Source organism: Chelon labrosus (assembly GCF_963514085.1).
Source record: "Chelon labrosus genome assembly, chromosome: 14".
NCBI lineage: Eukaryota > Metazoa > Chordata > Actinopteri > Mugiliformes > Mugilidae > Chelon > Chelon labrosus.
Window position 1 is genome coordinate 241,169 of NC_140347.1, and position 21,051 is coordinate 262,219.

The 21,051-nt window shown below is 47.4% G+C and overlaps 2 protein-coding genes across 3 annotated transcripts; one reads left to right on the plus strand and one right to left on the minus strand.

The window, feature by feature from the left end:
- The first annotated feature begins 1,703 nt into the window (after window positions 1-1,703).
- Window positions 1,704-5,438, plus strand: LOC311499430 (creatine kinase B-type). The gene is made up of 7 exons (XM_084560380.1): window positions 1,704-1,917; window positions 2,463-2,617; window positions 2,906-3,038; window positions 3,560-3,731; window positions 3,826-3,949; window positions 4,051-4,240; window positions 4,688-5,438. Exons 1-7 carry the CDS (start codon window positions 1,725-1,727, stop codon window positions 4,864-4,866), a joined length of 1,146 nt encoding a protein of 381 aa, XP_084416506.1. The 5' UTR covers window positions 1,704-1,724; the 3' UTR covers window positions 4,867-5,438.
- A 1,667-nt stretch (window positions 5,439-7,105) lies between these two features.
- Window positions 7,106-20,306, minus strand: LOC311499599 (MAP/microtubule affinity-regulating kinase 3-like). Of its 2 annotated transcripts, XR_014699454.1 has the most exons (18): window positions 19,635-20,306; window positions 19,114-19,284; window positions 18,972-19,025; window positions 13,597-13,645; window positions 13,417-13,482; window positions 13,263-13,333; window positions 13,109-13,165; window positions 11,062-11,196; window positions 10,885-10,986; window positions 10,681-10,800; window positions 10,443-10,542; window positions 10,172-10,284; window positions 10,054-10,099; window positions 9,802-9,983; window positions 9,506-9,591; window positions 9,159-9,428; window positions 7,659-8,518; window positions 7,106-7,616 (listed from the first exon to the last, which is right to left on the minus strand). XR_014699454.1 is itself a non-coding variant. In XM_084560642.1 (17 exons), the coding sequence occupies exons 1-17, from the start codon at window positions 19,683-19,685 to the stop codon at window positions 8,104-8,106; spliced, it is 2,088 nt and encodes a 695-aa protein (XP_084416768.1). In that variant the 5' UTR covers window positions 19,686-20,306; the 3' UTR covers window positions 7,106-8,103. The 2 variants fall into 2 exon arrangements, 1 of the variants encoding a protein (XP_084416768.1); XM_084560642.1 differs by having other exon boundaries at window positions 7,106-8,518.
- Between the last annotated feature and the right edge of the window lie 745 nt (window positions 20,307-21,051).

Sequence of the window (21,051 nt, forward strand, 5' to 3'; positions counted from 1 at the left end):
GAGACAGGCGAGACGAACCTCACACCTGAAACCATCGGAGGTCACCAACATTCATCTGGTACAGCTGTCGTAAAAGTGGACCTGGACTCTACATGGAGCATGAATCAATGAAAGGTCCGTCTGACAGACCACATCCTACACGTCAATCAGCTGATTAATAAATCACACCTTCAATCAGCTGACTAATAAATCACACCTTCAATCGGCTGATTAATAAATCACACCTTCAATCGGCTGATTAATAAATCACACCTTCAATCGGCTGATTAATAAATCACACCTTCAATCAGCTGATTAATAAATCACACCTTCAATCAGCTGACCAATAAATCACACCTTCAATCAGCTCATCGGACTCCTGTTGAACCTGCAACTGTCTCCTAATGTTCAGCAGTCCTGGTCCTGGTCTTGGTCCTCATCCTGATCCTGGTCTTGGGTCTGGTTCTGGTTCTGGTTCTAGTTCTGGTTCTAGTTCTGTTTCTGCCTCCGGCTCTGGCTCTGGCTCCGGTTCTGGTGATCTCTGTGTTCTGGAACTGACTGTTTTGTTCCATCATCTCTAGGAGCCTGGCTCAAAGGCACTGCGGCAGGACTTGGAACAGAGACCCAGGGAGAGAGAGAGAGAGGATGAGAGTCAGGTCACGTGACCCTCTGCGTGGCTCTGTCCAATGGAATGAATGGACTGTAAATAGGAGCCAATGAGGAGCGGGGGGCGGGTATAAAAAGCTGAGAGCCGCTTTAATCCGCAGCAGCAGCAGAATCGGAACCTACAGAACACATCAGCGCAGACGGAACCGCAGGTAGGAGCATCTACTGATCAATGTATAGAGGACAACCAGAGACAGACAGAGGCAGAGAGGACAAGAGACACGATGAAGAACAAAGTGGGAGACGGCAGACAGACAGAGACAGACAGATAGAGACAGACAGAATGGTTTATAGTTGACTGCAGCAGCTCTGCAGGATCCGTCCTGTCTCTTGTCCATCGACCTTGTCTCCGTCTCTGTCTCTGGTGCATCGACCTTGTCTCCGTCTCTGTCTCTGGTGCATCGACCTTGTCTCCGTCCTGTCTCAGGTGTTGCGCAGCGCTCTTTTGCTGCAGTCTCCAGATTCGCCCTTAAAATTATTCCACCTTAAATCCACTGAGGCGTCAATAATCCGCTCAAACAAAGCGACGTCTTTCTGCAGAATCAGTCACATGATCACTCATCGATCGCTGTGATTTCCTTGTTCTCTGCAGTCACACCGGTCCAGGTCGGTCCGGGTCGGTCCGAGTCGGCCCGGTTCGGTCCCAGCTGGAGAGGCTGAAGGTGACCGGGGCGTCGAGCCGTGCCGCAGCCGAGTTGTGAGGGGTTAACCTCGGCCTGCTGCTGCGTCACTGCTCGGCCTCCCGCTGAACAGCAGCCTGTCCCGGTTTAGACTCCCTGATCCGATCCGAGCCGAGCCGAGCCGGACCGAGCCGGACCGAGAGACTGAATCAGAACCAGGTTCTGTTCAGAGCCTGTGACCTAGAAACTGGAGGTGACAGTAAGGGAGTACATTTATTCAGATGCTGATCTCTTTATTATTCACACATCAATTATTTAAATAATCACATATAATTTATTAATGACCAGTCGGAACCACTGATCCATACTCAGCTGGACTTTGACTCTATCATGTTTAATGACAATCAATGCTGGTCCTGTCTCTGGACCCGTCCCCAGGTCAGCAGTCCCAGTGTCACCATGCCGTTCGGAAACACCCACAACAAGCTGAAGATGAACTACTCGGCGGAGCAGGAGTACCCCGACCTCAGCAAGCACAACAACCACATGGCCAAGGTGCTGACCCCTGAGATGTACGCCGCCCTGAGAGACAAGGAGACGCCCAGCGGCTTCACCTTGGACGACATCATCCAGACTGGCGTCGACAACCCAGGTAACTCCACCAGCCACGTAGTTCAGTTCCACCCCCAACCAGAACCAGGTCTAACCCGGCCCTGACCGGGGGTCCAGTCTCTAGAATGAAGTGATGAGGGTGTCAGTCTGCAGCCTCACCACTAGATGTCACCTCATCTATGACTGGTACCGACACCTTCCAGGTAACGCCAGACCAGGTGACAGAACCACACCAACCAAAGCATACCTGACCAGAACCTCATCACTGGACCAGGTACCCCCCCACCCCCACCCCCACCTGAGGTGTCTTGTTTGTCACCTGTCCTCAGAGACGTTGTGTCCTTGATGATAAACTCTTTAATTGGATGGATTTGTCAGATCAGGTTAATTCCTCCCACACGTTGTTTACTTCCTGACCCTCCGTCTAATCCTCCTCACCAACATCACGCCACAAATCAAACCCTTTAACTACTACTCTGCAGGGGTGTCCAAGGTCTGACTGTCCTCCTCGGTCCCTGCAGGACACCTCTGACCAATACTCTAAAGGTGGGTCCAAGGTCCAACTATCCTCCTCTGTCCCTGCAGGACACCCCTTCATCATGACGGTGGGCTGTGTGGCCGGAGACGAGGAGACGTATGAGGTCTTCAAAGACCTTTTGGATCCGGTGATCGAGGACCGCCACGGAGGATACAAGCCGTCGGACAAACACAAGACGGACCTGAACCACGACAACCTGCAGGTAAACTCAACCAGACCTGGTCCTGTTCATAGTCCTGGTCCTTTCTCAAATCCATGTCCAGGTCCTTTATGGTCTTTTCTGGTTCTGCTCCCGGTCCTTTATGGTCCTGGTCCTGGTCCTGGTACGTTATAGTCCAAGTTCAGGTCCTGGTCTGGGTCGTTTATGGTCCTGATCCTGGTCTTATTTAGACTTACTTCCTGTTTCTGACAGTATCATTTCATGACATAATAGTCTGTCTCTTGTCTCCTTCTGTCTCCTATCTCGTTCTGTCCCCTGTTTGTCCATCAGGGAGGAGACGACCTGGACCCTAACTATGTCCTGAGTTCCCGGGTTCGGACTGGACGCAGCATCCGTGGTTTCTGTCTTCCACCACACTGCAGCCGCGGAGAACGTCGCGCCATCGAGGACCTGTCCATCCAGAGTACGCCCGCCTGTCCCCATGTCCCCCCAGGACATGTGGAGGTTGATTCTTTATTGAATATTAATCAGTTGAACATCTCCTTTAATTCACACATTGTGAATGAACTCTTCATTAAATCTCATGTAATACCACATATGGCCACTAGGAGATAACTGTCCTCTCCTAAAGTATCCAGACTCAGTCCTCCAACCAATCAGAGACACGTATGACAACCAAATGTCCAGGAGTCCCTCAGTGGAAAGACATGTCCTCCAGAGTGTCTCACAATGTCCTCTGACTGTGAGACTTCGTCCGTTCAGGGTCTTTAATTAAATATTTCCCATGATGCCTCAGTGAGACTGACTCTTCATATTGTAATGAGGAAACACAGATCTCTTATTGCTGACAGTCAGCCTCTCGGTTGGCTTTTCTAGAACCGACTTTAATGTTTACTGATCTGTTTAAAAACACGTTTACTTCCTGTTCCTGAACCAAACTAGAACCACAGCAACCTCTGACCTCTGACCTCTGAACCCGTGCAGGCCTGGACTCCCTGGAAGGAGACCTGAAGGGGAAGTACTATGCTCTGAAGAACATGACGGAGGAGGAGCAGCAGCAGCTGATCGATGACCACTTCCTGTTTGATAAACCCGTGTCTCCGCTGCTGCTGGCTTCCGGCATGGCCCGTGACTGGCCCGACGGCCGTGGTATCTGGTCAGTACATTCTCACCAATTAATGATCAGTAAATAATAATCAGTCATAATTAATAATTAAAAACCAACCCCTGGCGGATCCGGGACCATGCAGGCACAACGACAACAAGACGTTCCTGGTGTGGGTGAACGAGGAGGACCACCTGAGGGTCATCTCCATGCAGAAAGGAGGAAACATGAAGGAGGTGTTCAACCGCTTCTGCACCGGACTCACCAAGGTCAGTGCTCACCTCCACTTCCTGCTTACCTTTGACCACGCCCCTTCTGACCACACCCCCTAACCCCTCTCTCTCTCTCTCTCTCTCTCTCTCTGTGTCAGATCGAATCCTTGTTCAAGGAGCGAGGTCACGAGTTCATGTGGAACGAACACCTGGGCTACGTCCTCACCTGTCCGTCCAACCTGGGGACGGGACTCAGGGCTGGCGTCCACGTCAAGCTGCCCCTCCTCAGCAAGCATGACAAGTTTGGGGACATCCTGAAGAGGCTGAGGCTGCAGAAGAGAGGCACAGGTAAACATGCAGACAAGTAGACAGGCAGACAGACAGGTAGACATTTAGACATACATGTAGACATGGGGACAGGCAGACATTTAGACATACATGTAGACAGACAGGTAGACATGGGGACAGGCAGACATTTAGACATACATGGAGACAGACATGTAGACAGGCAGACATTTAGACATACATGTAGACAGACAGGTAGACATGGGGACAGACAGGTAGACAAGTAGACAGACAGGTAGACATGGAGACAGACATGTAGACAGGCAGACATTTAGACATACAAGTAGACAGACAGGTAGACATGGAGACATACAGGTAGACAGACATTTAGACATACATGTAGACAGACACGTGGACAGCTAGACAGGTAGACCAGTAAGTAGACAGGTGTTTTTCTGCAAACACCTGTCTCCCTGCCTCAGACTGACCCTCTACATCACTTCCTTTCAGGGGGCGTGGACACGGCGGCAGTGGGCGGAGTCTTTGACATCTCTAACGCCGACCGTCTGGGCTTCTCAGAGGTGGAGCTGGTGCAGATGGTGGTGGATGGCGTCAACCTGCTGGTGGAAATGGAGAAACGTCTGGAGGCCGGGGACGCCATCGACGACATCATACCTGAACAGAAGTGACCTGTCTGTCTGTGACAACCCACGCCCCCACACGCCCCCCCACCCCTACCCTCACTGTAACCAATCAGAAGCTGCTGGACGTTAGACGTCCGTCTTCCAACATGTCCTGTCTCCACCTGGACTCATCTAACACCAACTCTCTAATAAAGTCTCTGTGGCCTAACGCCGCCGCTCACCTGTCTTCCTTCAGCACACACCTGTACACCATGCCCACCAATCACAGCTCACCGTGGCTGCCGTGGTTACACTGAATAAACACTGAGCATTTTAAAACCAGAACCAGGAACTAGAAAAACAGCTGTTACATGATTTTACATTTTAAAGAGAACCTTCTGTTTTCTTATGTCGTCTAAAGTTAATCTCAGTCTTCATGTTGTTTCTCGTGAGGTGGTCTCTTGTCCTTGAATAGACCACCATGGAAGAAGTCTCCATGGTGACCACTGGTCCAGGTCTCTCTGGTCCAGGTATGGATCATTACAGTACCGATAAAAAGCATTCACCTCCTTTGGATATTTTCTGTTTTTGTTGCTTTTATACATGAAATCATGATCAGTTTAAATAATTTGGCACTTTTGACAAAAATATGCATAAAAGTCTTCTCATGTCAAAGTGAAAACTGATTTTACAAACCAATGTAAATTAATTAAAAATAAATAGTGTAAAAAGTGTTTGCATAAATATTGACCCTGTTTAAAGTGACTGACTTAATAGAGGTCCCTCTAGTGGACGCCAGCGGTGTCACAAAGAGTGACATGGAGAAATGATTATAATATAAAAACATCTGGGAGGTCCAGTCTCTGGTTCATCAAAGAGAAAAAGAATGTCAAAGAGAAAAAAGCTCAAATTAAATCTCTCCTGGAATTTACCCAAAGGCCTGAGAGAGACTCAGGTCAGTTTAAAGAAGGTTCTTTGGTCTGATGAGACAGAAACATGTCCACTGTGAAGCATAGTGGAGGCAGCATCAGGTTCTGGACGGCTTGGAAAGCTAGAGGAGAACATCAACGCTGGAGAACATCAACGGATCCTGAGAAACGGAGATGATAAGGTAGACGAGTGGACAAGTCAAAACGCAGATCTGAATCCAATCAAGACTTTATGGCTGGACCTGAAAAGAGAAACCTGACAGAGCTTGAGCTGTAAAGACAGTGTCCAGATGTGTCATCCTGACTGAGACATGTCCACAGACCTGAAGGGGTGAATACTGATGAAATCTTAGATATTTCTAATTAAATGACATTATTTTGTAAAAACAGTTTAATATTTTGTGCCAACTTATATTGACCCTGGTTTCATGTGTAAAGGCGACAAAAAGGTGAAACATCCAAAGAGGCTGAATACTGGAGGCATGTACGTTCAGCACTAAGTAAACCTGGTGCTTCTCCTTCGAGTAAAGAGAAACAAAAAGGATGAAGACAGAACGCTGCTAATGTGAGACATATATGGGACAAAATGAAAGTGATGATTATTTTGGTGTTAGTGTGATAACACCACAAACACACACTCAGTTTAATATCAGGATGAACTTTACATGAATTAAGGAACAAGGACCATCACTGATACGACAGGTTTAGCTCAGAGGACGTACTGTACTCCTTTAATTCCAGGACATGTCCTTTAACTCCAGGACATGTCCTTTAACTCCAGGACATGTCCTTTAACTCCAGGACTGTCTTCTTTTATCCTGTCTCAGAGCTGAGGAACTAGAGGCTGGATCACTGTCATTCTTTGTGATCAGGCTGATCCACATAGCTCTCTGGAAAGACTCCAACTGATTCACAGCACTGCAGCCAGAGATCACATGACTGTTACATGACCATGATGCTATAGGTCTAGGCTGCTGGGGGATCTCTCATGATGCCATAGGTCTAGGCTGCTGGGGGATCTCCCATGATGCTATAGGTCTGGGCTGCTGGGGGATCTCGCATTATGCTATAGGTCTAGGCTGCTGGGGGATCTCCCATGATGCCATAGGTCTAGGCTGCTGGGGGATCTCGCATTATGCTATAGGTCTAGGCTGCTGGGGGATCTCCCATGATGCTATAGGTCTAGGCTGCTGGGGGATCTCGCATTATGCTATAGGTCTAGGCTGCTGGGGGATCTCCCATGATGCTATAGGTCTAGGCTGCTGGGGGATCTCGCATTATGCTATAGGTCTAGGCTGCTGGGGGATCTCCCATGATGCCATAGGTCTAGGCTGCCGGGGGACTTAATGGACAGAACTGGTCATGTGACCACAAAGACCACAGACAGGAAGTTGTGTGACACTCAAGGTGTTTAATGAGACAATAACAACAATCAGCTGTTGATCAGCTGACTGCTCACATGTACAAAACACAAGGTGAGAAACTATTTACATCCACACACCTGTCCACATGACTCCTCCCACTCCACCTCCCCATGGCTCTGGTGGGTGGAGCCAAATTACCTCTTTTAAAATAAAACCACTGTAAGACAGCAGAACACTTCCTGTTCTTTTAACACTGTCCCTGCTGAGCTGGGAGGGAAACCCTGTACAGACAGAAAGAGAAACAGAGGAGCAGGTGGTAATCAATAATCAATAATCAATCAATACACATGAACGTCCAATCAGAAAGGTTCTGCTGATCGCCTCCAATCACATCGATAACGACGCTGTTTATTAAACCTGATCATCAATTAATCAATAGTAGAAACACCTGTTAGATATTTGATCAATAAATCAGGTTTGACATTCGTCTGCAGACAAGAGACTGAGACCTGTCTCTACATGTCTGTCTGTCTCTACATGTCTGTCTGTCTGTCTCTGTCTCTACATGTCTGTCTGTCTCTGTCTACAAGAGACTGATCAACCGTCTCTACATGTCTGACTCTGTCTCTACATGTCTGTCTGCCTCCGTCTCTACATGTCTGACTCTGTCTCTACATGTCTGTCTGTCTCTGTCTCCACCCGTCTGTCCCTCTGTCTCTACCGTCTGTCTCTCTGTCTCCACCCGTCTGTCTCCACCCGTCTGTCCCTCTGTCTCTACCCGTCTGTCCCTCTGTCTCTACTCGTCTGTCTCTCTGTCTCTACCCGTCTGTCCCTCTGTCTCTACCCGTCTGTCCCTCTGTCTCTACTCGTCTGTCCCTCTGTCTCTACCCATCTGTCTCTCTCTGTCTCTCCCCGTCTCCCTCTCTCTGTCTCCACCCCTCTGTTCCTCTGTCTCTACCCATCTGTCCCTCTGTCCCCACCCCTCTGTCCCCACCCGTCTGTCCCTCTGTCTACAGTTTGAGTTGGTTGGCGATCTTGGAGGCGATGTTCTTGAAGGCGAAGGACGTTCCTGAGATGCGTTTGAAGCGAACCCCGTTGAGCGAGAGGCGGGGCAGTTTGCAGACCTCCATCTCCCATTGGACGAGGCTGTCGGCGTGTCCGTCTCCATGGACACAGAGCAGCAGGAAGCGCTCGCGCTGCTCGTAGTCACAGTTGTTGGCATCCAGGACTTTCCTGATCTCCCTCATCATGTCCAGAGGCTCCATGGAGGACGTGGTCTTCATGCTCCAGGTGAACCTCAGCGAGCGAGGCTTCCACTCCTTCAGGTGAGGAGCACCAGGAGAACCAGGAGGAGAGCCAGGAGCAGAACCAGGAGGAGAACCAGCAGAACCAGGCTCTTCCTTCTGATCCGACGACACGTTCCGACTAAAAGACAGACAAGAATCAGCTGAAAACTGCTCTCTGATTGGACAGTCGCTGTCCCTCCCACTGACCCTCATAACTAATCACAACACAAACACCTGTAGGATTCACCTGGACCATTCAGGACAGGGTAGAGGTAGGACAGGTAAGGCAGGACAGGTAGAGGTGGAAAGGTAGAGGACAAGTAAGGTAGGACAACAGGTTGAGAAGGACAGCTGGAGGGGAACAGGTAGGGGAGGACATGTAGGCTAGGAGGACAGGCAGAGCAGGACAGGTAGAGACGGATGTGTAGAGACAATGGGGTAGAGATGGACGGGAAGAGGGGGACAGGTAGGGCAGGACAGGTAGAGCAGGAGGACAGGTAAAGCAGGACAGGTAGAGTGGGAGGACTGGTAGAGAGGGAGAGGTAGGGTAGGAGGACAGGTAGGGTAGGAGGACAGGTAGGGTAGAAGTGGGACAGAAGGATCAGTTGAAGCAGTAGAGGAAGAGGCATGTCCTGGTTCTGGTCCTGGTCCTGGTTCTGGTCCTGGTTCTGGTTCTGGTCCTGGTTCTGGTCCTGGTTCTGGTTCTGGTCCTGGTCTCAGTGATGACTCGTACCTGTCTACCTGTTTCTACACTCCCACAATGCTTTGTTCTGACTTACCTGCGTGAGAGTTTGGAGGTGAGTTTGTAGAACAAGCCGGAGGAGCCTCTGGGCCGTGATTGGCTAAGGGGCGTGGCATCATGTGACAGGCTGGGGGAAGCGGGGGGCCCGTTGTAGGTGGCAGTGCGTCTCTCTATGAGCTGACCACCGTGGAAGGTGCTGCGACTCACCGTCCCTCGATGGAACCGACGGTCAGGAGGAGTCGCTCCACTCCTGAAGGTGGGAGTGGAGGCTCCGCCCCCTGAGTGTTGGGGGTGCGTGGTCACTGAGCTAAGGCGGGGCAGAGAGAGGAAGGTTACATATTAAATGTGTGGGTCAGGTAGGGTGCACCTGGATCTGGACTCTACCTGTTCTCTTTGCCGTTCTGGACCACAGGGGGAGTCCTCTCATTGCACACATACGTGTTCCTCCTCGTCATGTTGGACGACCCCTCCTGAAACATACAGCCTCTGTAACATACAACCTCCGAGAACTGGGCCAGACGGGACGGGACGGGCCCGGACTGGACTAGAGACAGGCCATAAACCCCGCCCCCCTCCGTATAAGCTGTCATGTTTGTTCAGGTGTGTTCTTATCAGGTTGTTATTGATTAGATGGTCAAGATGGTGGCGGGCTGGTGTGGGTGAGGCGTGTCGGTACTCACGCGGTTCGTGGCGGACACTTTCCTCCTTTCAGGGATGTCGGCCATGTTGGGGTTGTGGGCGTTGATCAGCAGAGGACTGGCGGCCTCCACATGACTGGATTTCCTGTTGGTACCTCCCCTCTCCGGCTTGGCCTCCCCCTCAGTGGACACTGCAGTCTGAGTCCTCCTGCGGGGAGAAGACACTGAGGAGGGGGAGAGGACGGTTAGGGACTCATGTCTCTATAATCATCAACCTGTGGTCCTGGGGTGTACCTTGGTCGCGGGTTTTGAGCAGAGAAGACGAGTCGTTGGCCTCCACCTGAACAACAAGCAGCAATTAGTCCTGCTGGTGATCTAGGGGACACCTGTGGTTACCACGGTAACGCCTCACCTCAGCAGCCTTACGTCCCAGCAGCAGGTAGGTGGCCGTGATGTCATCATACTTCATCTTAGCCAATGAATCATTGATCTCGTCTCTGGAGTACCCCATCCCCACCATCAGGTCTGAGTGGGACAACATCAACAACGGATCAACAACTGATCAGATCAACATCAACAACTGATCTGATCAACAACTGATCTGATCAACAACTGATCAACAACTGATCTGATCAACAACTGATCAATATCTGACTAATAACGGATCAATAAGTGTTTGCTACCGATCCTGTCCTGGTCTCTGACGTCCACCTGTGGCTCCATGAACGGTTTCATCTGGTCTCCATCAGAGCTGCTGTTGATCCAACGGTCCTTCATGATTTGCTGACGAGGAAACGTTCAGGTAAGATTCAGTTGATAATTCAATGTATTGACCATGTATTGATCATGTATTGGTGACGTATTGGTGATGTATTGATCATATATTGATCATGTATCGGTGACGTATCGGTGATGTTCTACCTCCAGAGTTCCTCTCTTTCCCGGGTTCAGCACTAGGAAACGTTTCAGCAGGTTCTCACAGTCAGTCGACATGTAAAAGGGAACACGATACTTTCCTTTGAGCACCCGCTCTCTCAGTTCCTACAGACAGGAACAGAACCAGAATAGAATCAAACCTGATCACTGTTGGAACAACTCCTCCTTTAAGACTGAGGTGAAACTCACCTTCAGGTTCTGTCCATCAAATGGCAGAGAACCACTGACCAGAGTGTAGAGGATCACTCCCAGACTCCACACATCTACCTCGGGGCCGTCATACTTCTTACCCTGAAACACAGGTGACGGCTGTCAGGTAACACACCTCGCTACATGCTAGGCCTGTATCAGTAAATGTGAGGGTACCTGGAAGAGTTCTGGAGCAGCATAGGGAGGAGAACCACAGAAAGTGTCCAGCTTCCCACCGACAGTGAACTCATTACTGAAACCAAAGTCTGCTATCTTTATGTTCATGTCGGCATCCAGGAGGAGGTTCTCTGCCTGCAGTCAATACAACGATCAATCAACATCCCATCAACCAGTAAATCAACCAGTCAGTCACTCCATCAATCAACCCATCAACCAGTCAATCAATCAATCAACCCATCAACCAGTCAATCAATCAACATCCCACCAACCAGTCAATCAATCAACATCCCATCAACCAGTCAACCAGTCAATCCATCAACATCCCATCAACCAGTCAGTCAATTCATCAATCAATCAATCAACCAGTCATCCCATCAACCAGTGAGTAAATCAATCAACATCCCATCAACCAGTAAATCAACCAGTCAATCAATCAATCAACCAGTCAATCAATCAACATCCCACCAACCAGTCAATCAATCAACATCCCACCAACCAGTCAACCAGTCAACCAGTCAATCCATCAACATCCCACCAACCAGTCAATCCATCAACATCCCATCAACCAGTCAACCAGTCAATCCACCAATCAACCCATCAACCAGTAAATCAACCAGTCACTCCATCAATCAACCCATCAACCAGTCAATCCATCAACATCCCATCAACCAGTCAAGCAATCAATCAACCCATCAACCAGTCAATCAATCAACGTCCCACCAACCAGTCAATCAATCAACATCCCATCAACCAGTCAATCAACCAGTCACTCCATCAATCAACCCATCAACCAGTCAATCAATCAATCAACCCATCAACCAGTCAATCAATCAACATCCCACCAACCAGTCAATCAATCAACATCCCATCAACCAGTCAACCAGTCAATCCATCAACCAGTCCAGCAATCAATCAACCCATCAACCAGTCAATCAACATCCCACCAACCAGTCAATCAATCAACATCCCAACAACCAGTCAATCCATCAACATCCCATCAACCAGTCAACCAGTCAACCAGTCAATCCACCAATCAACCCATCAACCAGTAAATCAACCAGTCACTCCATCAATCAACCCATCAACCAGTCAATCAACCAGTCAACCAGTCAATCCATCAACATCCCACCAACCAGTCAATCCATCAACATCCCATCAACATCCCATCAACATCCCACCAACCAGTCAATCCATCAACATCCCATCAACCAGTCAATCAATCAACCCATCAAACAGTCAATCAATCAACATCCCATCAACCCGTCACTCCATCAATCAACCCATCAACCAGTCAATCAATCAATCAACCCATCAACCAGTCACTCCATCAACCAACCCATCAACCAGTCAATCAATCAATCAACCAACCCATCAACCAGTCAATCAACCAGTCACTCCATCAACCAGTGAGTAAATCAATCAACATCCCATCAACCAGTCAATCAATCAACCAGTCACTCCATCAACCAGTGAGTAAATCAATCAACATCCCATCAACCAGTCAATCAATCAACATCCCATCAACCAGTCACTCCATCAATCAACCCATCAACCAGTCAATCAATCAACCAGTCAATCAACCAATCAATCAACCAATCAACCAGTCAATCAACCAGTCAATCAACCAGTCAATCCACCAATCAATCAACCCATCAACCAATCAATCAACCCATCAACCAATTAACCCATCAACCAGTCAATCAACCAGTCAATCAGCCAGCCAATCCACCAGTCAATCAACCAATCAATCAACCAGTCACTCCATCAATCAACCCATCAACCAGTCAATCAACCGGTCAATCAATCAACCGGTCAATCAATCAACCGGTCAATCAATCAACCGGTCAATCAATCAACCAATCAATCAACCAATCAACCAGTCAATCCACCAGTCAATCCACCAGTCAATCAACCAATCAATCAACCAATCAACCAGTCAATCCATCAACCAGTCAATCCATCAACCAGTCAATCAACCAATCAATCAACTGTTTACTGCTCTGGGCTCATGGTGCGTTTGTGTGCGCTGGGAAACGTCAGTTACCTTCAGGTCACGGTGAACTATGTGCTTCTGGTGGCAGTACTGAACGGCAGACACTATCTGTGGAGACACACACAGTCTGAATGGGTTCACCGACGCTGCCTGGCACAAGGGCACTCCAGTGTGTTGCCACGGTAACCAGCTGTGTGTGTGTTACCTGTCTAAACTTAGCTCTGGCCTCCTTCTCCTTCATCCTGCCATGAGCTACAAGGTAGTCAAACACTTCACCTGCACACAGAACACACCTGCTCAGAGGTCAAAGGTCACACTGACACACCTGAGACATGCTGCAGAGTTCAGAGCACACAGACCTCCGCTGGCGTACTCCATCACCAGGTACAGGGTCTTCTCTGTCTCTATGACCTCAAACAGCTTCACTGCTCACAGGTGAGACAGACAGGTGAGACAGACAGGTGAGACAGCCTTCATCAATAAATGGCAGGCAGCTTTTAGGACGGAGGTAACAGCTGATCTGGGTCAGAGCTACTCACCGATGTTGGGGTGATTGAGAATCTTCATGATCCTGACCTCTCTGAGGAGCTGGGACACAAAGGACACATCACATGGCAGACGATCAGAGTACTGGTCAGTATTTAGTAGTACTGGTCAGTATTTAGTAGTATTAATCAGTCATTGGTCAGTATTTAGTAGTATTAATCAGTATTTAGTAGTATTGATCAGTATTTAGTAGTATTAATCAGTATTTAGTAGTATTGATCAGTCATTGGTCAGTATTTAGTAGTACTGATCAGTCATTGGTCAGTATTTAGTAGTATTAATCAGTATTTAGTAGTACTGATCAGTATTTAGTAGTACTGATCAGTCATTGGTCAGTATTTAGTAGTACTGATCAGTCATTGGTCAGTATTTAGTAGTACTGATCAGTATTTAGTAGTATTGATCAGTATTTAGTAGTATTGATCAGTCATTGGTCAGTATTTAGTAGTACTGATTAGGGATGTCCCGATCAGGTTTTTTTGCCCCCGAGTCCGAGTCCGAGTCATTTGATTTTGAGTATCTGCCGATACCGAGTCCCGATCCGATCCAAAGTGACGTCATGCCGCATACGTTGTTTCTGTGTGGAGTTGAGACGGTCTGACTCTGTACCACCACATAACAGCAAATACTAAGCTGTTATTTTTCCCATTTGTTTTGAAATATTATAGATCTGATAAAAAAAAATAATGAGAATAAATATAAATATATATATATATATATATTCGATCCCTGATCGGGATGTAACGTCCGATTCCGAGCGAGTCTGAAACCACGTGATCGACCCCGATTTCCGATCACGTGATCGGATCGGGACATCCCTAGTAGTGATCAGTCATTGGTCAGTATTTAGTAGTATTAATCAGTATTTAGTAGTACTGATCAGTCATTGGTCAGTATTTAGTAGTACTAATCAGTCATTGGTCAGTATTTAGTAGTACTGATCAGTATTTAGTAGTATTAATCAGTATTTAGTAGTATTGATCAGTATTTAGTAGTATTGATCAGTCATTGGTCAGTATTTAGTAGTACTGATCAGTCATTGGTCAGTATTTAGTAGTACTGATCAGTCATTGGTCAGTATTTAGTAGTATTAATCAGTATTTAGTAGTACTAATCAGTCATTGGTCAGTATTTAGTAGTACTGATCAGTATTTAGTAGTATTAATCAGTATTTAGTAGTATTGATCAGTATTTAGTAGTATTGATCAGTCATTGGTCAGTATTTAGTAGTACTGATCAGTCATTGGTCAGTATTTAGTAGTACTGATCAGTCATTGGTCAGTATTTAGTAGTATTAATCAGTATTTAGTAGTACTGATCAGTATTTAGTAGTATTAATCAGTCATTGGTCAGTATTTAGTAGTATTAATCAGTCATTGGTCAGTATTTAGTAGTATTGGTCAGTATTTAGAAGTATTAATCAGTATTTAGTAGTATTGATCAGTATTTAGTAGTACTGATCAGTATTTAGTAGTACTGATCAGTATTTAGTAGTATTAATCGGTCATTGGTCAGTATTTAGTAGTATTGATCAGTATTTAGTAGTATTGATCAGTCATTGGTCAGTATTTAGTAGTACTGATCAGTCATTGGTCAGTATTTAGTAGTATTAATCAGTATTTAGTAGTACTGATCAGTCATTGGTCAGTATTTAGTAGTACTGATCAGTATTTAGTAGTATTAATCAGTCATTGGTAAGTATTTAGTAGTATTGATCAGTATTTAGTAGTATTGATCAGTCATTGGTCAGTATTTAGTAGTACTGATCAGTCATTGGTCAGTATTTAGTAGTACTGATCAGTCATTGGTCAGTATTTAGTAGTATTAATCAGTATTTAGTAGTACTGATCAGTCATTGGTCAGTATTTAGTAGTACTGATCAGTCATTGGTCAGTATTTAGTAGTACTGATCAGTCATTGGTCAGTATTTAGTAGTATTAATCAGTATTTAGTAGTACTGATCAGTCATTGGTCAGTATTTAGTAATACTGATCAGTCATTGATCAGTATTTAGTAGTATTGATCAGTATTTAGTAGTATTAATCAGTGTGTAGACCAGTGGTTCCAACCTTTTTTGGGTTGCGACCAATGTTCCCTCTAAGCTGCGCGCTTGCGCAATCGCGCACTGCTCGCACGTTCTCCGCGCACAAGAAAATCTATGCAGCGCATAAAAAAATCCAACATGAACTGTAAATAAATTAAACAAGTAAATTATTTGTTTATGTACCATTTTGCAATGTAACTCAGTGAGTGACAGCTGTCCAGCCAATGGTATGATGCGGTTCACTTACGCTGCCAATCATGACAGTACGTGCCCCCCCATATCCACCGCGGCGCCGGTGTTTTGCAGGTTAGCTAACAGTGCGGCGGAGTTAAGGCAGTGGCGCATCCACTCACCAAGACAAAGTAAAAATTAAATGTGGTTCTTTTAAGATGGAATGGCTGTCGGAGTGTGTGCAAACAAAGAACCAGCGGTGACACTGGGTAAGATTTTTCTTTTTCGAGAGAGAAAGGTCTGCTCTGCAAAACTTGGGGTTGCCAACAGTCCCTTGAAAAACAGAATCGTTCCGTATTTAGAAACAAAAGTACGCGTCCCGTATTGAGCTGAAACAGGACGCACTTTGTCCCGTATTACCGTGAGAATCAAAAGTAGCGTGTAAAATGTCAATGTAATTAATGAGTAACAAGGCGCTTTATAGGAACATTTACGGTAAACTGTGACCAATAAGCTGACAGCGGGAATCCTGCTCATCTCATTGGTCGAGGTACTGTTGCTTGTGAAGAAGATACCAGAAGACAACAAAGCTACAACTTTTCCTCAAACTTTCTGTTTGAACTTTTCTTATTGCGCTATTACAAGAGGAATGTTCTGCTTTCTATTGTTTTATATTCATTTATACAGTTAGACTTAGACTTCTTTAATGTCCATAAAACTTACATAAAATGGAAAATTGTCTTTGACAGTGGCATAAAGACATACAAGCAACACACACACATCACAGACAGCACTATGCGCAATAAATAGATGAATATAATATATAGGTAAAAAATTACTGCTATAATGGGATTCTTTTGATAAACTATGTAACTTGCTATGATCTCAGGTTTTGGACAGGTGTGATACTGGTGTGTGGCCCCAGCGTGCACGTGTGATGTTGCTCACAGTGGTCCACAGTGTACTCACAGAGTTTTTGTGTATGCCCAGACACATGAAAAATTAGAGGGAACATTGGTTGCGACCCCATTTTAACGTCGACCCCCAGAGACATTGTTTTTCTAGAATCAGTGTTTGATCATGTTTGTTGTACTGTGTTACAAATACAGAGTATCCAGATTACTGCACAGTGACATTTTATTTTCCCTGATAACAGTGAGGAGAGCTTGTCTTTACAACCGTGTTTCCGTTATCCGGTAATTACCGGCCGGTAAAATCTGCCGATGTCCCGTATTTTTAACTCCACCAGTCAAAATGTAATCATTCCCTCAAAGCAAATTTTTAATTTTATTAAAATAGGCAATTTTATTGGTCATTCTGTCAAAGAAATGTCAAGTGAGGAGGAGACGGCTCCTGCTACAGCCCCAAGTTGATTAGGATCCATCAAGTGAGCAAGGAGACGCCACCGCTGCAATCGGGTCATTCTGGGTCATTCTGGGTCAAGTGACTCAAGTGACTCGCACAACCCGGCTCATGGTGACTCGCACAACCCGGCTCATGGTGACTCGCACAACCCGGCTCATGGTGACTCGCACAACCCGGCTCATGGTGACTCGCACAACCCGGCTCATATTGACTCGCACAACCCGGCTCATGGTGACTCGCACAACCCGGCTCATGGTGACTCGCACAACCCGGCTCATGGTGACTCGCACAACCCGGCTCATAGTGACTCGCACAACCCGGCTCATACTGACTCGCACAACCCGGCTCATGGTGACTCGCACAACCCGGCTCATAGTGACTCGCACAACCCGGCTCATATTGACTCGCACAACCCGGCTCATGGTGACTCGCACAACCCGGCTCATGGTGACTCGCACAACCCGGCTCATGGTGACTCGCACAACCCGGCTCATATTGACTCGCACAACCCGGCTCATGGTGACTCGCACAACCCGGCTCATATTGACTCGCACAACCCGGCTCATAGTGACTCGCACAACCCGGCTCATATTGACTCGCACAACCCGGCTCATAGTGACTCGCACAACCCGGCTCATGGTGACTCACACAACCCGGCTCATGGTGACTCGCACAACCCGGCTCATATTGACTCGCACAACCCGGCTCATGGTGACTCGCACAACCCGGCTCATACTGACTCACACAACCCGGCTCATGGTGACTCGCACAACCCGGCTCATACTGACTCACACAACCCGGCTCATGGTGACTCACACAACCCGGCTCATACTGACTCACACAACCCGGCTCATAGTGACTCACACGGGTGAGAAAAATGAGTAAAAAGTTAAATTAACGTCACTTTCAATAAAACGATTATAAGCTGACAAGCTTTAATATCATTCTTATACAGCCTGCAGATCATTTAGCATTTTAAGATCAATAAATTCAGATAATATTTTACAGAAATTTCAAACATTTGTCCGGTAAATTGAAAACCTGCCGGTCACGTTGTCCGGTGCCAATGTTTTGTAGTGGGAACCCTAAAACTAAATCCAGCTTCACACAGATATGTTCTTTCAAAAGGAACCAACCGTTAGAACACACAGTGAGATCTCTGGGTGCTCAGCTCTTGATCCTCCACTGGCTCAGAACGTAACCGATGATGAGCTGTGTCATATGACGGATAGACGTGATCGCAGCCGTCAATCAAGATTTATATTCACCACAACTAAAATAATACAGATGTTTAAGACTGTGTCTGGTGTTTTAATCATAAGTTTAAAAAGAATAGTAATTAGTTGAAAAAAAATTTTTATCAGTAATTTTTTATCAATTAATAGACATTTCAGGCGACCCCATGTGGGGTCACGACCCCAAGGTTGAGAAACACTGGTTTAGTAGTACTAATCAGCATTTGGTAGTATTAATCAGTAGTTAGTAGTACTGATCAGTATTTAGTAGTATTAACCAGCATTTGGTAGTATTAATCAGTAGTTAGTAGTACTGATCAGTATTTAGTAGTATTAACCAGTATTTAGTAGTATTAATCAGTAGTCAGTAGTACTGCTCAGTCATTGGTCAGTACTGGTCAGTCATTGGTCAGCGTTGGTCAGTACTGCTCAGTCATTGGTCAGTACTGGTCAGTACTGGTCAGTCATTGGTCAGCTTTGGTCAGTAGTCAGTAGTACTGGTCAGTCATTGGTCAGTCATTGGTCAGCTTTGGTCTACAGGTCTTCAGTTCACCTTCTGGAGGCTGCTGGGGTTCAGCTGGGTCTTGTCAATAATCTTGATGGCCACCTATCAGGAGAGACAACATGATCAATTATCTGGGGGGGGGGGGGGGGGGGGTATATTTCCCAGCATCCTCTCTGAGTCCACGTCTCACCTCTCGTCCCGTCGGCCTGTGTCGCGCTAGCTTCACCGTAGCGAAGTTTCCCTTCCCGATGGTCTTCATCAGCCGGTAGTTCCCCACCTGCAGCAGCTCATCCCCCACTGAGGCCTTCTTAGAGCGGCTGGAGCGGGACGTCCCACTAGGCCCCTCCTCCACCGAGGCATGCTGGGAAATAAACACGGCCGGTCAACAACATCAGCTACCCCCCCCCCCCCCCCATACCTATCAGAACCAGGTCCAGGTGACACAAGGAAAGAATCCAGTATCACCTGGACCTGGTTCTGGACCTGGTTCTGTCCTCCTGGACCCCTGACCCTCCTGGTTGAGGCAGCTGTTGTGGCTCCTGAGCACCTGACCCTCCAGAGCTCCTGTCAGGTGTGCAGGTGTGTGTGACTGGGTCCAGGTGCGTCCAGGTGCGTCCAGGTGGATCTGAATCACATCTTTAACTCGTTTCCGGTTTGATGACTTGTTCAGGAACTGTTTTAGTAACTTTCATAAAGTGGAGACAAACTTACATTTTCCGCGTCCCGCTCGTTGACGGTGGGCAGGGGGGTCCTGGTGGACATGTTACCCGGACCAGTGTGAGGACGATCCGCTCATGAAGCCGCTGGTCTGAACCCGGAACACCTGCCTGAAGTTAGCGGACAGTCCGAGAGCTGCTTCGGCTTCAGGTGGGGTTTACCTGAGCAGGACACCAGCCGACATTACTCGTCCCAGTCCTGGTTACAAGGCCGGAGTGTTATCTGCCCCGGCTCGGCTCGGCACGGCTTGTTTTCCGGAAGTTTTTAACCGACATCGATCCGAACGGAACCGGAGCAACAGTTCCTCTTTGCTGTGTAACTTAGCCAGCTAGTCCGTTAGCAGCCCCACAGGACCGGGTTTGGGTGGTTTTTGGGACCGGGTGGGTCCGGGTCTACCTGCCGGTCTCTGGCTCGGTTCGTCTCGGTGGCTTGGTCCCGGTTCGGTCCGTTCAGCCCCTCCTCATCCTCCCTGGAAGGACTCTCCGGTTAGCCGCTCCGTTAGCCTCAGCCAAGATGGCGGACAAGCCCAGCCCAGCGCGCTGACGGGAAATGACGTCAGCAGCAGCGTGACACATGATTGGCTGCGTCTGTTGTTGCTGGGGTGACTGGACAGAACGAGTTAAATGTTACGGATCAATACGACACGTGACCAATAAATGATCTACTCTGATTTAAATCTACTGAGTCAGTGATTGTTCTGTCTTTACTGTGTTCTACTGAGAACAGGAAGGAGTCTGGTCAGCTGACAGTCAGCTGACTTTTAAATAAAGTTTATGATTCATCTTCAGGTTTCTAGCAGACTGAGCTGTCTCATGACCACAGACAGACGTCGTCCCGTTCTCCTAAAGTCTCTGATGTGATGTGAGGAACGTGAAGACTGAGGACATGTCCAAAAGACGACTGAAGACGTTAACGGATCATTAGAGACAGGATCAGGTCATTATCAGACTCTAGTCATGTGACCATAAACGCCACCAGTCATTTAGAGCTGAACATTTACCTCCACATGTCTCAGATAAGACAGAACCTGGAGGACAGACGTGTCTGGGACGTCTCTGACTAAAGTCCTCTTTTATTTCATTATATAAACAAACAGCTTCTGTCATAAACACAAATGAAACCATTTATGTTGTAAGAGAGACGACTGCAGCTGACTGGACATTAAGGACATGGAGACATGACTCACGCCATTAAACTTTATTCACTGAGGAGATGAATGAATGACGTCAGAGAAGATCACAGGAGTCCAGGAGAGCTGCCTCCACCACCAAGGACCCCACCCCAAGGACCCCACCACCAAGGACCCCACCACCAAGGACCCCACCACCAAGGACCCCACCCAAAGGACCCCACCCACCCCAACACAGAGGAGGTACAGGACCTCAAGCTTCCATCAGACTCCTGGACAGCT

Coding starts and splice junctions, on each gene's coding strand:
- LOC311499430 (XM_084560380.1), top strand. CDS start 1,725: ATGCCGTTCGGAAACACCCACAACAAGCTGAAGATGAACTACTCGGCG. Junction 1,918..2,462: donor GACTGGCGTCGACAACCCAG/GTAACTCCACCA, acceptor CTGTCCCTGCAG/GACACCCCTTCATCATGACG. Junction 3,732..3,825: donor CCCGACGGCCGTGGTATCTG/GTCAGTACATTC, acceptor GGGACCATGCAG/GCACAACGACAACAAGACGT.
- LOC311499599 (XM_084560642.1), bottom strand. CDS start 19,685: ATGTCCACCAGGACCCCCCTGCCCACCGTCAACGAGCGGGACGCGGAA. Junction 19,285..19,634: donor ACGAGCGGGACGCGGAAAAT/GTAAGTTTGTCT, acceptor TTTATTTCCCAG/CATGCCTCGGTGGAGGAGGG. Junction 13,483..13,596: donor TCTCAATCACCCCAACATCG/GTGAGTAGCTCT, acceptor ACCTGTGAGCAG/TGAAGCTGTTTGAGGTCATA.